The sequence below is a fragment of the Glandiceps talaboti genome, chromosome 17, assembly GCF_964340395.1.
Source record: "Glandiceps talaboti chromosome 17, keGlaTala1.1, whole genome shotgun sequence".
Classification (NCBI taxonomy): Eukaryota; Metazoa; Hemichordata; class Enteropneusta; family Spengelidae; genus Glandiceps; species Glandiceps talaboti.
In genome coordinates, this window is record NC_135565.1 from 17,017,164 (window position 1) to 17,034,974 (window position 17,811).

At 36.8% G+C, this 17,811-nt stretch overlaps 1 protein-coding gene across 1 annotated transcript in view; it reads left to right on the forward strand.

Annotated features, from left to right (window-relative positions):
- LOC144447927 (phosphatidylserine synthase 2-like) overlaps positions 1-9,198 on the forward strand; it is a 35,838-nt gene extending 26,640 nt beyond the window's left edge. Inside the window, exon 10 of the mRNA XM_078138028.1 lies at positions 54-9,198. Within this exon, the coding sequence (XP_077994154.1) occupies positions 54-414 (361 nt within the window). The 3' untranslated portion in view covers positions 415-9,198. The remainder of the gene's footprint in view (positions 1-53) is intronic.
- Positions 9,199-17,811: the final 8,613 nt, after the last annotated feature.

Consider the following 17,811-nt stretch of genomic DNA (forward strand, 5'->3'; position numbering starts at 1 on the left):
TGGCTACACAGTTTATGTTAAGGAAATTTTCTGTTTTCTTTCTTTACCTCAAGAACTTGTAAGAAGTTTGGCCAGCAGGCGTGGATCACCATCGCAACTGTCACAACTGAGGTGCTAATAGTGTTAAAGTTTGATCTTGACCTTGTCTTGCAACCTTTCCCAACTCACATTTGGTGGTGTTGGGTTCTTGGTCTCACCCTTCTCACATCATGGACAATTTGGAACTTCTTCATCCGTCGATACATAAAATACTACTACTCATCCAAAGCACGGTCGGAAAGCATGGCAGAGGCCGAAGATATTCATGAACACTATCACCAAGACAACTCACAAAGCGCGAACAACCAAGAGATGCACTACAATGGTATGGTGACCAGGTCAAGGGTCAAAGGTCAAGATTATAATGAAGATTAAATTATAGTTAAAATGTGTTACAACTCATCATGTGGTATATCAGAGCAGTTTAGCAATCGGTGCCTTCAAGTGTGGTTTGAAAACACTAAATTTCTGCATTTACACGTCACCATAATGGCTTTAAGCTCTAGAAATACTAGGAAAATCACAGATTTCTCTCACATAGAACTGTAGAAAAATAACACATATTACATGTATACCTCACGCAAGCCACATTGAACAAAAATATAGAATTTTTACTTTGGTTGTCTACATCATGACAACACAAGTCTACATCATTGATTTGGCTTTGCCCAAAAGTAGGAATCAAAACGTTCAAAATTGTCACTATTGTCCCCAGTTTTGCATAAATTATGCTTGCGGAGGTATAATTATGTTATTTTCCAATGTTATTCTTCATTCGGCTAGAAAATACTCAAGACCTTCAAATTTTGTCTCCACTTGTTTGACTTTTGTCACTACTCATCTTAAGACTTGTAGTGGCAAGGCCCCTTAGGTCACCCATATTTTCCTTAGCTAAAACAAAGAAAAATATTGGAGAATGATATCTATAAATGCCCCAGGAATGCAATATTTGAGTTCTTACTGATGTGGTTTTGTCTCAAGGCATACATTTCATGGTACAGAGTTTGACCAGCCAGTTAACTGTACTGAACAAAAATCGCAAGTGTTGAGAATTTAAGCAACATAGTTTTCGAGCAAACTATGTAACATGCTGCGTGTGTTAGCGCCCTCACACAGGTGAGGGCCCAGTGCTTTTGTTTTAACAAGCTTTGGTTTTTGAAAAGAATCTGCTCAACCCCCCACCCTCCTCAACATGTAGTTACCAATAAAGGCAGTGTGACTGATAATAGTGGAGAAAAGTATGTACATTTATATAACATATCACATATTTTAGTTCATTTTACCATTGTATTCTGGCAGACAGGGAAAACCATGTTGCTAATACTAGTGGTCAGTTTTGCCAAGGACAAAATATAGTTATTTCTTAAAAGTTTGAATTTATTATGTATATGAAAAGTTTAATGAACAGAAAAACAATTACATGCAATTTCATCAAAAACACAAGGACTAAATTTTGTCGAAATAATGCCTTGAAAAATACTATTAAAAATAAGCCCTTTTTTTTGAAAATTTAAAGACGTCTTTGAAAACTGTAAGGAGAGATAGTGTTTGTATTAGTCAGTGATAAGGTAGGCATAGTGTGCTGGGAGTGTAATTCTGTCTTGTAGTGTTACACAGTTGTACCTGTAATGTTTTCGTGCACATGGTTGTATTCATTGTAACATGATGTGAGTCGTCTGCCATGCATGTATCGTGTAAAAATCTGAGTTCTCCAAAATTATGCAAAATTATGTGCATAAATAGCAGCTGTTATATGCAAATGCATGCTTTAAAGACACAATGTACAAACTCAAAAAAACCCAAAAACATTTGCAAATTCAAAGTATGTACAGTCAGACATCATTGAGATCTTAAATATTGCATATAGACAGTGTAATAGTACTTTTCACATTGTAGTCTTGTTGTCCATGTAGTCTATCATTTTTGGAATGAATTTGGTTACCATGGTATTTATATAATGAACAGTAAGTGATAAACAAAACAAAAATGCTCGTAGATGATACAAAAAGTATCGAAACTGCCAGCTCCCGTTATAAATTTTTATGTGGTCATCTCATTGTTCATCGTGGAACATATGGTATTTTTATCGTTTCTGTATTTATAATTTATGTTAATTTATACGAAAACACTAGAAAAACATTAGCCTTGTTACTGGTGACCTTTGACTTATGAACTTTGACTTCACAGATTTAGCTGTGTGTACATAGCAATGCATTGCTTTCTGTACTGATATGTAGGCGGTTACAAATTGGCCCCCTTAGTTACATGTAATCTGAAATTAGGTACACCTAGGTAAGTGAAAATTGGATGAAACAAGCAGCATTTTGTCTCATTTAACAAGGTTAGAATATTTTTAGGAAAATAGAGGATTTTGCTGTGAAGGTAATGTTCTCCCTCACTTGAAGACTTGTGGAAATCTATTTAAATGGGCAATTGTCTCACAGAATGCAAATGTTGAAAACATCACAAACTCCACATTTTGGAAACTTGAGTGGTTTGCCTGTTTAGAGCTGTAATCTTACTCAAGTGGCAGCTTTGAAATCTAGAGAAAGTTTGTCTGAGATGGCATTGTTTTCACTGAATGCAGATTCAAAAAATTTGAGATGATTTGCCCACAGGGGCAGTCTTTGTTGAGTGCAGATTTTGAAAACTTGAATTTTGTCTGTGAGAACAGTCGTGACGGAGTTCAAATTTTGTTGAATTGCACCTGTGAGGGCAGTCTTCATTGAAAGCAGAATTACGTCTCTGAGGGAGGATTGTAATACTTCACAGACATGTCTAGTATAAACAACTGCATATCACAGTGTCAAATTTACATCCCTCTATTGGCCAAAACTTGGTATAAGCTCCCTACTGTTTGCCTTTGATGGGACAGTTTATCTTGCCAGAGATGGGGGTGTGCAGGATGAATATCACAATTAAACCACTGGTGTGGTTGTTATTTTTTATGGGATTATTGTAGCAATTTGAGATTATATACATAATATGATACATAATTTCTATAGAACAGTAGCTAGATGAAATTTATGGGAAATTTATCACACCATGTAAAATATCTGATTTATTAAACATAGTAAAATGTCGGAATAAGTTTAATAGGAAAGATAAAATGTAGAGATAAAATTTTGTCAAATCGAAAGTAGCATAATTATTACTGTATGAGTAGGTTTGTCACTTAGAATCAGAAAATTGTGATTATTTCAATGAACATTGTAATGTAAATTATATTTTTGGGAAACAAAAGCACAGTTACAACTTGTAATTTTTTTGTACTTTTTGTTAGTCTGTTGTGTATTGGATGTTGTTAATCGGTTGATGCCAAATCACAGTGGAATTAGGAGAATGTGATTCTTTTCTGTGTTGATGATTTTGATTGGACATGACTGTCATGTGACAGGGTTGTCATTCCTGATTGGACAGATATCACTGATAAACGATGAATATTCAAATGACATTGTAGTTTGTGATTGGCCCAATCTCAGCCAATGAGATCTTGTGTGCCAAATGTAATTTATGAATAGACAGATATCAGCCAATGACATCTATGTTTATGTAGTAAATGTATACTTTTTGATTGGACACATATCAATCAGTGAAATCCATGGGACAAATTTTAATTTATGTTGTTCTAGACATCTCATGACATGTTTGTAATATCTGATTGGCCAGTGTCTTCCACCAATCAGGATGGAATGTATTTCATATCACATCTTACTTGAAAATGGTAATTAATGAAAGGAGTAAAACAGTGTATTAAAAAGAACAAATTTTGTACCATGTCCATTTGTGTGGCAGTAGTAGCAGGATTTTATAACTTATAAGACTAGGCTTGGGCATTATCTGGTATCTGTTGTCTGTTGTATTCTGGCAGAGAATTGTATAAAGTTTTGCCAAAAGTAAGTAATTCATTACAAATCGACACAATGTATAGTCTTTCACGCAAATCAACTTGCTGTATAACTTTTCAAGAAATGAGCACTTTGACATTTTCTAGAAATATTGGTAAGAACCCTAATAGCTGTAACTGGTATTATTTTTTTCCTCAAATTTTGTTTGCGCCAAAATATCAAATGTACCCAGAACACCAAATTGCACATGGGTCAATTTCGACCACATAATACAGGATTGAAAACCTGAAATGTTGTATTGCAACTTGAAGGAATTACGTATGTCAGTGGCACATCAATTTGGCTGAAAGGGCTCTCTGGTTTCATACATTTTTCAGTGGCAAAAAATAATGAAAACTAATGTGATAGAACCCCAATGATACGCAAGTTCAAGTGTGGCATACTCTGGTATTTGCACGAGTGCTTGCAGTGTTCTCTGTGACCGCATGGTACTTTAATGAGCATATAGCAAGTGAAAATGCAGTGAAAAACACTGCAAATACAATTGCAAATATCCCTGGTACCCACACTGGAACTCACGTGGCATGGGGTTCTGTTACTATTACATATGTTTATCCAACACAGCAAATTTCCATAAAAAACGGTGATGAAATGATCATGCACTTTCGTGTACAACAAAAGATAGTGTCCTCATTTGCATACTATTTGCATGCAGGTATGCAATAATGTTTTTTGGTATTGCACTGCCATTGACAATACCACTAGTATGTGTGTGTGCACTGGTGAAAGTAATCACTGGTACAGATGCAATAGTACAAAGGTTACAGCTATTTTGGCTTCTGTCCTTTTTGTTTCAGGCTTTACTGTAGACAGAAAGTTAGTTTTAAAGACAGATTTTATGGAAAAAGAGTAGATTTTATGATCTGTTTCATGGGGTGTTGGTTCATTTATCTTCTCATAGGAACCTCTGTTTAAACCCCATTAGTGTTAAGAGAACTGTTGGTTATCTGAGCTGAACTCATTCAGGGTGCCATAGGCTATGAAAATTGACTAAATTTAGATATCGAACACCATACATCAATCTTTGATTGACAACGAATAAAGTTCTCTATTTTTTTGGAATAAGTAATGACAAAATATGTACTTATCGTAAAACAAGATGGAACATTCAAAGAACTTATTTTTCTGTCAAAACTTTATGAAAATTGTCTTTTGCATCCAGCTGGAGTTAGATAAGGTCAGGTCAGTCTCCAACCATCCCGTGTTTCATGAGCAGGGTTGATTTTCCACACTCGGAGCATGACATCACATAAAAATCAGAATTTTTGGCAACTTGGGTGGCCTCGAGATCCTTGGGGTACATATCATACACATCTTTGGTGTTTCAGCACTAACAGACCATCCTTAAAGGCCAATGTTTCAATCCCATGTTCTCACCGTAGTGTTATCTTATCAATGGAGCTGTTAGAACCATTCTTTTGTTCAGGATTAATGTTTTGTATAGCTGTGCCAGACAACTACTTTCCTAGCCTGTTTACTGTGCTGTTGAGATACATCGTTAGCTGGTCGTACCTCCTAACCCTATAGCTTGTTTACTGTGTTGTTGAGATACATTGTTAGCTGGTCGTACCTCCTAACCCTATAGCCTGTTTACTGTGCTGTTGAGATACATCGTTAGCTGGTCGTACCTCCTAACCCTATAGCCTGTTTACTGTGCTGTTGAGATAAATCGTTAGCTGGCCGTACCTCCTAACCCTATAGCCTTTTTACTGTGCTGTTGAGCTCCATCGTTAGCTGGTCGTACCTCCTAACCTTGTAGCCTGTTTACTGTGCTGTCAAGATACATCGGTTGCTGGTCGTACCTCCTCACCCTTATATTCTATGCTTGTCTTAAGAGTATTTTCAAACAATTCAGGTAGCCACATCCCCCAAAATTCATTATCATGGTTATCCAGCACCCCAGGGTTAAATTTACATAAAATATATGTAAATAAAATTACCACATGTACACTTCATGGTTTGCCTCACATAGCCTAATGCATGCATGTATGTTTACATACTGATTCATTTCAATGACGAAGCAAGGTTTAGCTGGGACAACTTTCAATTACTTCAGACGTTTCGGTTTACTAGGATCGACACAAATCTATTATTCCTATATATTTGTGCCATTTAATGGCTGATGGTTTATTTGTACTCCCAGTAGGGTGTCATTTCCGATGACTTCTGTGATCTAGCAGTGTACATTTTGGGGGACTTCCAGTGTTATCACTATCTTGATTACAACACAGGGACTGTGATTACAGGGTGGTTATATCCACACAACAGCAGCACCCATATCACCGACTTGTGTAATCTACCACATCGAACAACAATAGCTTTAGTTTATGTCTATCTTAGTAAGCCAAAAGTTTGATTGCCCTCTATAATATCATTTTGAAATACTCAAACTATAAAGTTTAGAATAAAAGAACTACATAGTGTAAAGCTGCTCAGGTTTAAAATGTAGCATTTGTTTTCTATTGTATAAATGCATAGCAACATACAAAACCTACCTACAGGTGATTCAATTTACTCCAGGATGTACAACATGAGTACGGCTAAATCCTTACATGTTCCAAGACCTCCCTCTTCATGTGCGTCATTTACAGCTATATCAACATTTTACCTAAGTGATAGTTGTACTTTCTGAAAGTAGGTAATTATTAGGAAGCTTTTATTTCATTTCAGAAACTTTTTTAAGCATTATTTATTTCATGACTTCCTTATTTTAGCACATTACTTCTCTAGTTGTTATATGGCATACAATCTGTGGTATTGTGTTACTGTATATGAAAAAAACAAAATGTCTTTTGAACAGGCACAAATTTCAGACTGACTTTTTTGAAAATGGAAAAAAAAACCAAGGCATGTGAATTCCTGACTTTCTATGTAACCTTCATACAGTACCATTAATTTAAACAGTATGTCATATGAAAGCTTTGACTGAAAAGTTAGTCATTGTGTACACTCCTCATGTTAAGCTTTATAAACTTATGGTTAACAGGAGAATCACCAACTACAAATCTTTCTGTAGTGAACACTTTATGTGATATTATTGAAAGTGGAACAGTCTGTAACTGAGGTTGTCAAGGGTTAATATGAAATTCATCTATGTAATACAATATCCAGTGTAACAATTTGTGACTGGGTTTCAACATTTGACAAGGGTCACTTTACAAAATGTGTGTGTGCATAATACCATGTCATATGAAGCTTTAGATTGAAAGATTTATTTTCTGTACACTCCTCGTATTTAGCTAAAGCTTTAAACAGGAGCCCCAGCAGTGACTAATCTTTAGTAAATCCCTGCAATGTATAACATAACTGAGGTCAAACATTTGACAAGTGTTACTGTACATGTGCAGAATATAATACACTCTTTAAAAAAAATGGAAGGAAAAGAAAGTTAAAACAGTGGTTATGATTATATGTATATAAAAGCCTTGAAAATGTAACTGGTGTTTTTGAAGTTACTTTTACATCAAACAAACATTATGCCAATTTTTACATATCTAAATACCAGTTGCTAGATATGGTTCTACATCTTTGTGTAATACTAGTAGAAGTAAATAAACTGTATTTGAAATATGAATCCAAAGTAACCATCAGGGATCATAAAGTTACTGACTATGTCCCTTTAAATTAACTTACCAACAATTATTCACAGTGAAAAAACAGACACCTTGTCTGTTTATCCTCTTTCTCCCAAGAGGGTATTTTAGATATTGTTCCCCAATATTTGTTTCCTTCAGCCAAGGAAATACGAGTGACCTAAGGGGTCTTGTCACTATGAGTCTGGCGACTCATAGTGACAACCCTTAGGTCATGAGTATTTTCCGGCTGAATGAAGGAAAATATTTGGGAATAATATAATTATAGCATGGCCAACAAGTAATATAAAACAAATCGGGGAAAGTAATGGCAATTTTGAATGTTTTGACTCATATTTTAAACACAGCAGAACCAATGATATGGACACGTTTTTTTGTGACATAGGCACGCATTGTTGCGATGTAGAATGACCAGAGTATATATTCCATATATTTTGTTGAACTTGGCTCGTGCATGGTATAATTGTTTGTAGACACATAATTACTAGTTGGACAAAAGAGGGTTAAATTCCAGCAATTGAATGAACACAGAATTGTCAAACCTGAGTGTGCATAGCAGACACCAGTCATCTGTTTTACTATGCTGTTGAGATACATCATTAGCTGGTTGTACCTCCTAACCCTATAGCCTGTTTACTGTGCTGTCGAGATGCATCATTAGCTGGTCATACCTCCTAACCCTATAGCCTGTTTACTGTGCTGTTGAAATACATCGTTAGCTGGTCGTACCTCCTAACCCTATAGCCTGTTTACTAGGCTGTTGAGATACATCGTTAGCTGGTCGTACCTCCTAACCCTATAGCCTGTTTACTAGGCTGTTGAGATACATCGTTAGCTGGTCGTACCTCCTAACCCTATAGCCTGTTTACTGTGCTGTTGAAATACATCGTTAGCTGGTCGTACCTCCTAACCCTATAGCCTGTTTACTGTGCTGTTGAGATACATCGTTAGCTGGTCGTACCTCCTAACCCTATAGCCTGTTTACTGTGCTGTTGAAATACATCGTTAGCTGGTCGTACCTCCTAACCCTATAGCCTGTTTACTGTGCTGTTGAGATACATCGTTAGCTGGCCGTGCCTCCTAACCCTATAGCCAGTTTACTGTTTACGAAATGTGTGTGCATAATATCATGTCATATGAAGCTTTAGATTGAAAGATTTATTTTCTGTACACTCCTCGTATTTAGCTAAAGCTTTAAACAGGAGCCCCAGCAGTGACTAATCTTTAGTAAATCCCTGTATAACATAACTGAGGTATATGTCCCAGGGTCTCACACTACAAAAACTCAGCCAGTAACTAGGGATGCTCAGATAAATCTAGTTGTTGAGCATAAGTTTTTCTCACGTTAACTAAAGTGTCGTGCAAAAAGCCAATTTAATAGTAGTAGTCCAATATATAGTACTTGCATAGGCATATGGGACAACCACAGAATTTTAAGTTTTCTTTGCAGTGCAATAAGGAATTCCTGTCCAAAATGCTTCTTTTACCCATTTCTTTTTAGATAGTCGATCTTCCAGTATTATCCATTTGTTAATCCCGTCAATTTTCCAGGATTGCTTCCACAATAATCCTTTGAAAAATCCACTTTTTTTCTGGTATAAAATAATTTCTGGTTTTCAACCACATTTCTGTTAATGTCTAGATTGTTCACCCGAGGATTTTGCTCATTAAAGATACTTTGTATTTCAAGGTGCTCAAATGTAATGGTGTTGACATTTTTCGTGTTTGTTTGTTTGTTTGTTTGTTTGTGTGTGTTGGTGTTGTGCATTTGTGTGTGACATTGGGTGTTTGTGTATGATGTTGGTGGTGTTGTGCATTTGTGTGTGGCATTGGGTGTTTGTGTAATGTTGGATGTTTGTGTGTCGGGTTGGTGGTGTGTGACATTGGTGGTATGTGACATTTGGTGTTTGTGTGGGCTTGGTGGTGTGTGATATTGGATGTTTGTGTGTCGGGTTGGTGGTCACACTGGATGTTTGTGTGTGACTTTAGGGCAGTGTTTACACTATCTTAATTACAGGGTGATTATATAAGTACAACATAGCCACCATTATCATCACCCACTTCAGTAATCTACCACATTGGACCATTACCTAGACCATCCACTTTACTTTGGTTGAATAACAACAGTTTTAGTTTGTCTTTGTGAACCGAAACCTCGATTGCCACAGTCATAAGTAATTAGTCGACTGGATTTACCCTGTTTGGTAGAAAGCTTTGTTTTCATGATCATGATCATTAGATGAATGAATTTTAATTACAAAAATATACACAAATATGCCTATCAACTATGTGCATGCCATGGACAGAGCTGTCCTAAAATAAACATAACTGTATATGCCAAGCAACAAGCCTTCACCTATACCAACAGCCACATGCCACATATACACACAAGCACACATACATACATACATACATACATACATACATACATACATACATACATACATATATACATACATACATACTTACAATTGCCAATGATTCTCATCACTTTTACACAGTATCAAATGGAGATGATGATGATGATCTGCATATTAAGTGTCAAAGGTCAGATGAACATATTGTGTTCTATGGTGAATTCAACAGTATTTATATTAGATTTGTTAACATTATTTTAAGTGCTTAATATATAACGTGATAGGGTCACACTATGCTATCATAATATTAGAAATACAACCCATTTCATGTTATAGTTTTCACTGACTGTTTGATACAACCACGCAGGAACCAATGGGAAACTACACCTTAACTATACTTTAAGATCGTAAGATCGGATCCGAATTTCATTTATACAATTATCGCAAGAAACTGCATTCATTCAATCTTGCTATCTTATAGTATACACATGTAGAGTTTCTTCTTAGTTTCTGTGTGGTGGTATAGCCAGTGAACGCAAACATGAAACGAGCTGTATGTGAGCAGATATCGACATAGGATCAAACCTTCCCTTCCCATGCACCCCAAACAATTATTTGAAACCAATGATATGGACTTTGAGAGGTGATGTTCATAGACTTGTGGGTTTCAAATTAGGTGACTTGGTTGCAATGATTTGTAGAGATGGTTATGTTTTCATTTCTGCCAATATTTGTGTTGCTTACACGTTCAGTGTTTTGACATACATTTTTAACGGCATCTGTCTCGAAAGATAAATATACCACCACGACGAGTACAATTAGAATATGCAAATTAGATGACCTCGTAAACGGATTGTAGTATTTTCCTGATACACGTCGTTTTCCGTCTTTCTCGCCAACACCCAAACGGCTAGATCGCTAATCATGAAAAAGAAGTTCTACTTTGGTTCAGTAATTGCATTCATTGTAGCATACACATGTATATACATGTTAGAGCACGGGAAGATACATGGCATTGCAACTACATGGAAAACTGGGGAACTTGATACAACCAAGAAATTGTCCACTGCAGTTGAGGAAAGAGACAACGTGGAATATATTTCACAGGTCGACATCAATGGTGTCAGAACAAGCTCTTCAAAGGATGAACCACGTGTATCAAGAATCCATTCTGTTAATAATCAGTATCTCTTACCAGTGCAATATTATACAAGTGGACCCAATTATCTATACCATACCTTCGTAGATAGTCTAAGAATGGGCAAGTACTTGAACCGGACAGTTGTTGAGATACCCTTCCCACTACATAAAAGTCAGAAGTCCCAGAATGCAGCCTCGGGTGTTAGAAACTGCAACGAAACGTTTGATATTCCATTTTTACAGAATGTAGTTGACACCATTACCATGGAAACATTCAAAGATGTATGTAATAATACGGTTGACGCAATACTAATGGGTTTGAGCAATGACGGAGATTTGAGTCATTTAGGTGAAATCTATGGAGTCCACCGCGTTGGCTTTCTAAATCTGTTTGGTATTCGGCTTCCTGAATTCAGTTCTCAGTCTACACCGTCAATGATATACACTAGTGACTTTGGTGCACGAACTGGGCAGATAAAATGTCTTGGTCTGTTTAACAGCAAAGTATTTATGAGTGTACGTGTGCCAAATCGAGATGCTATAATGTCAGAGATAATGTCAAATCTCAGAAGATCGGAATTTATTAGAAAAGCTGCAAAAACCAGTATGAGAATATTGTGTGAGAAGAAACCCTACCTTGCTATTCACTGGAGAAACAAGACAGGTGAAATGTAAGACAAAAAGTGATTATTAATTTTGTCGGGAGATTGTTTTTTGATCTTGTGATTAGTTCACATTCTGTCGATCATGCATTTGCTGATGACAATCAATTGTATAAAGTGCTACAAATGACCAAATTCGACCCATGATCGAAACCGTTAAATGACAGTAAAACCGCCTCGAAGCTTCTTTATATCTTGTCACCTAGACTGGCCACTAGAGTCTCTCCCCACTCATATCCATGTCGGTGATACCGATGCGCACTATTCCCATTCTCGCAAGCAAGAGCATATATTTCTGCTATTTAAAGCAACGAAATACCTCTTGGCGGTGCGTCTTGGGCGGTGCCGTAAAAGAGGCGGTGATTAACGACGATATACCTTTCCTCTAGATTTTAGAGCCTTAGTGTCACTCTTGAGTGTTAGTTAACATGACAGAGTATGTTCAGAGTGTCTGCAATCTGTCGTATACGCACGTTCGTCAGATTGCTTCAATCCGTCCGTTATTTTAGGATAATGTCTATAACTGATTCGATGAATATTAATTTGTAAACGAAATTCAAGTGCAACCACATACAGCCATGATCACCTCCACGTGGCGATCTCTACATAGCAGTAGACAACTTTTATGTCTGCAAACAAGGGATTGAAATTGGCCATATTTGTCGAAATGTTTTTTTCTTGTGTATTATTTACTCTTTTCTTTTTTTTTTACAATGATTTTTTTTGTTTAATGGTTCCCTTTTTTACACACATAGTACTATAGGCATGGTCCGATGTCTGTCTGTCCGTCTGTCCGTCTGTCTGTCTGTCTGTCTGTCTGTCTGTCTGTCTGTCTGTCACTGTGTGTGTGTGTGTGTGTGTGTGTGTGTGTGTGTGTGTGTGTGTGTGTGTGTGAATGACTTAAACTCAAAAACTGCCAGACCGATTTCCTTGTAATGTGGTGGTGTCTAGTTGGAAAATTGTTCAAATGCAATGATCGCATCAGAGAACAGCGTTTTTGGTCAAAAAATGGGATATTTGGTCAAACAACTTAAACTCAAAAACTGCTGGGCAGACTGAGATGAAATTTGGTGGGAACGTTCTTGGGGGTGTTTGGATTAGGAATTGTTCATCACATCAATCCAATCAGTGATATCCAAATTAGGTCGAAAATAATGTCTTTTTGGTCAAAATTCTTTAATTCCAAAATTATTGAGCATATTCAGTTAAAATTTAATGGGGTTCATCTGGGTATGTGTAGATGAATGAGCATTCACAACATGATGATCCCATCAGCGATATGCAAATTAGGTATAACAATCTCAATTTTTGGTCAAAAACATATCTCGAAAACTACACGTTGAATAGGCAGAAACTTGATGGGGATGTTTGTAGAGGCGCCATTCTGCAGTTAATGAAAACATTTGACCCAACTGGCCCGAGAAAACATGACCACACACTTAGCAACAGTGACATGATGATGCATATTACAAAGATAACAAAAGTGATAGGTAGGTAAGTGAATAAAAGACTAAAACATTGTATGCAAATATGCCTAGCAGCAAGACCACTCCCATAGTAACAGCCAAATACAGTTGTGCTACAATGCCATTGGTTCTATTTTTTGAACTCAGCATAACAAACTACCCCAGGTGAGGTGGATTCTAACCAAACAGACCTGACCATTTTTTTAACAACAGCTGTCTGAAAAGATGTTATACCACGTGGTATGGTTATGTACATTGGTTTATCTGACTTATAGCTATAGATTTGTAATGTTTACCTGACACACGACATTTTCCTCCCTTCTCGCCTACATCGAACAGTTGGATTGGTAACCATGAAAAAGATATTCTACGCTGGTCCACTAATTGCATTTGTTGTGGTATACACATGTCTATACATGTTAGAGCAGGGGAAGATACATGGCATTGCAATTACATGGAAAACTGGGGAAATTGATACAACCAAGAAAATGTCCACTGCAGTTGAGGAAAGGGACAACGTGGAATATATTTCACAGGTCGACATCATCAATAGCGTCAGAACAAGCTTTTCAAAGGATGAACCACGTGTATCAAGAATCCATTCTGTTAATAATCAATATCTCTTACCAGTAGAATACTATACAAGTGGACCCAATTATCTGTACCTTGCCTTCATAGAGAGTTTGAAAATGGGCAAGTACTTGAACCGGACAGTTGTTGAGATACCGTTCGCACTGCATAGAAGCCAAAAGTCCAAGAATGCAGCCTCGGGCGTGAGGAACTGCAACGAAACGTTTGATATTCCATTTCTACAGAATGTAGTTGATACCATTACCATGGAAACATTCAAAGATGTATGTAATAATACGGTTGACGCAATACTGATGGGTTTTAGTGATGACGGAGATATGATACATGTAGGTCAAATGTACGAAAGCCACCGTGTTGGCTTTCTAAATCTGTTTGGTATTCGGCTTCCTGAATTCAGTTCTCAGTCTACACCGTCAATGATATACACTAGTGACTTTGGTGCACGAACTGGGCAGATAAAATGTCTTGGTCTGTTTGGCACCTAAAAATTTGAGAGCACACGTGTGCCAAATCGGGGTGCTATAATGTCAGAGATAATGTCACATCTCAGAAGATCGGAATTTATTAGAGAAGCTGCAAAGACCAGTATGAGAATATTGTGTGAGAAGAAACCCTACCTTGCTATTCACTGGAGAAACAAGACAGGTGAAATGTAAGACAAAAAGTGACTATTAATTTATTGGGAGATTGTTGATAACGAAGAGATAAAAATAAGTGACAATGTTTATAGAGTTATCGAATGTGAGTTATGGAACACAGCACAGCCAGCTTCAATTTATACTAGTGCAAATGAACGTTTTTTGAAACTTTCGTTAGACGATCTTATTTTTATAACGAATTACTCATAATTCCATAGCAGCATGGGTTAGGATTCCGTTGTATAGCTAAGTTTTGAGATCGTATGCCCGTAATGCGCATTAGTTGCGCAGTTAAATCTGGTCTTCGTGTGTATGTTATTATTGACAGCTGTGATATCTAGACTATTGACAACGGTGCTACTGCCATTTCGAAAGTACCATCATGTTTCATCATTAGTCGTTTGAAGTATTCTCATTAATGCTTTCATTTATAATTATAAGTGTTCATTTATGGTAATGATACAAGGATGTGTACTAAGTTGGTGGTTTGTGTGTCGTCTTGTTATTTTTTTTTAAATTTGAGGATAACAGTGGTAGGTTTGTCTTTCAGAGGATTTCGCCTGTTTTATGCCACTATTGGTGTCATTAGAAATAACTGTTTTATTTGTTTATTTCCACTTATTATACTCCATATACAAGCCTGGAATATATACTCAGGTCGTTTTACGTCATGACAACGTGTGTCTACGTCACTGGTTCTGTTATGTTCGACATATGCGTCAAAACGTTCAAAGTTGCCATTATTATTGCTTTGATATTTCTGGCGGTGATATAATTATGTTATTCTTCAATATTTTTCTTTATTCAGCTGGAAGATGCTCGTCACCTAAGAGTTGTCACTACGAGTCACTAGACAAATAGTGACAAAGGCACCTTAGATTGCTTGTATTTTCCTTGGGTGGACGAAGAAAAATATTGGGGGGATAACATTTAAATGCTCTTGCTGTACCTTCCTGATTTTATTTCCTTGAATATAAGGATTATAGGTTGTAGTGAAAACTTTTTTTTTCTTTTCTTTTTTAATTTTCAATTTTGGCAAGATATTCAGTTCTTTTGTCATATTCTTGTATGAGTGAGAATTGGTTAATATTTGTCTGGTTATATTTCCCTTCTCTTAGTTTCTGTGCTAAAATGTTACGTTTTGCAGTAAAGTCAGATTGGTTATTGCAATTGCAAGTTTCTGGTACGTGTATCGTATTGTTTCACCCTTGATGAAGCCTTTGAAGACAGATATGGGTTGACATGATATTCGATGCAAGGATTGGAACGTGTTGGTTTTTTTGTCAGTTTTAACATCGGGAATGTTTGAATTCAGGAATGTTCAGCCTTTGAAGACATCTAGATCCAGATGTGTTAATGTTCAGTTGTCGAGTAGTAAATGTGTATGTTTTATGGACTTTGATCCATTTGTTGCCTATTTCTAGCAGTTTCACTTCAAGTGCATGGAATGTGATGTCGGCAATATCTGGTGAAGCTAGGCTATCCATACTGCATCCACATATTTCTGTGTAGAATTCGTTGTTAAACTGGAAATGTTAGACCATAGACCCTCCAGTTCAGTTGAACAACAATAGTTTTACTTTGTCTTTATCTTTATCTTTGCAAGTTGAAACCTCGATTGCCACTGCAGTAAGTAATAAGTTGGCCGAATTTACTCTGTTTGATAACGAATTTTGTTTATAAATGATCGTGGATGTATTAGATGAATGAGTTGTAATTGTAAAATATGAATACAAAAATGCCTAACAACTACGTTCACACCCTTAGCAACAGCAAATGACTATTACAAAGATACTAATGATGACGGGTCATGTTGATGGGTAGGTAAGTGAACGAGCCTTCGTAAAATGAACTCAACTATGCCTAGCAACAAAAACTTTACCTACAGCAACAGCCAAATGCGCACCTTTAAGAAAGGTACAAACACTGGTGAATAGTCAAATGAATGAACATAAAGATAATCACAAATACATATGGTAACCATGGCTATGCCAATACTAACAGCCAAACTGCAGTGGGCATTTTCTTACTTGTATCAAGTTCCACAGTTCTCCCTGCAAATTCAATTCCATGCATCTTTCCATGCTGTAACATATATAGAGATGTGCATACCACAACAAATGTCTGCATTGATATCTATATGGTAGTGACGCGTTAGTTCATTTCATTTAGACAAAATATCGCAAGAAACTGCATTCATTCAATCTTAAATGTACATACTGCAACTTGTGCAGTGTTGAGTTTCTTATCGGTTTCTGCATGGTTCTAGTAGCCAGTGAACACAAGTATGTAAAGGGATGTATATGTACGTCCAGGCAACTTTATCGACATGGTAAAGCCATAACAGAATCAAACTACCTCCCCCACCCCTCCACCCATGTTGTCATCCCAATCATTTATCTGAAATCAAGGATTGTACCTACTTTGATAGACATGTAGATTTATGTGACTTGATATTTGTATTGGCTGTAATGTCATTATTGTCAGTACTCGTGTTGAAACATTTTTAATGTTTTCACATACATTTGTTAACGACAGCTGTCTATAAGATGATAAACCACGGGGTATGATTATGTAAAGTGGTTTATCTGACTTATAGCTATAGATTTGTAATGTTTACCTGACACACGACATTTTCCTCCCTTCTCGCCTACATCGAACAGTTGGATCGGTAACCATGAAAAAGATATTCTACGCTGGTTCATCAGTAATTGCATTTGTTGTACTATACATGTACAGATGTCTATACATGTTAGAGCACGAGAGGATACAAGGCATTCCAATTACATGGAAAACTGGGGAAATTGATACAACCAAGAAAATGTCCACTGCAGTTGAGGAAAGAGACAACGTAGAATATATTTCACAGGTCGACATCAATGGTGTCAGAACAAGCTCTTCAAAGGATGAACCACGTGTATCAAGAATCCATTCTGTTAATAATCAATATCTCTTACCAGTAGAATACTATACAAGTGGACCCAATTATCTATACCTTGCCTTCATAGAGAGTTTAAAAATGGGCAAGTACTTGAACCGGACAGTTGTTGAGATACCGTTCGCACTGCATAGAAGCCAAAAGTCCGAGAATGTAGCCTCGGGCGTGAGGAACTGCAACGAAACGTTTGATATTCCATTTCTACAGAACGTAGTTGACACCATTACCATGGAAACATTCAAAGATGTTTGTAATAATACGGTTGACGCAGTACTGATGGCTTTGAGTAATGACGGAGATTTGATACATTTAGGTGAAGGGTACGAAAGACACCGTGTTGGCTTTCTAAATCTGTTTGGTATTCGGCTTCCTGAATTCAGTTCTCAGTCTACACCGTCAATGATATACACTCGTGACTTTGGTGCACGAACCGGGCACATAAAATGTCTTGGTCTGTTTGACACAAAGAAAATTGGGAA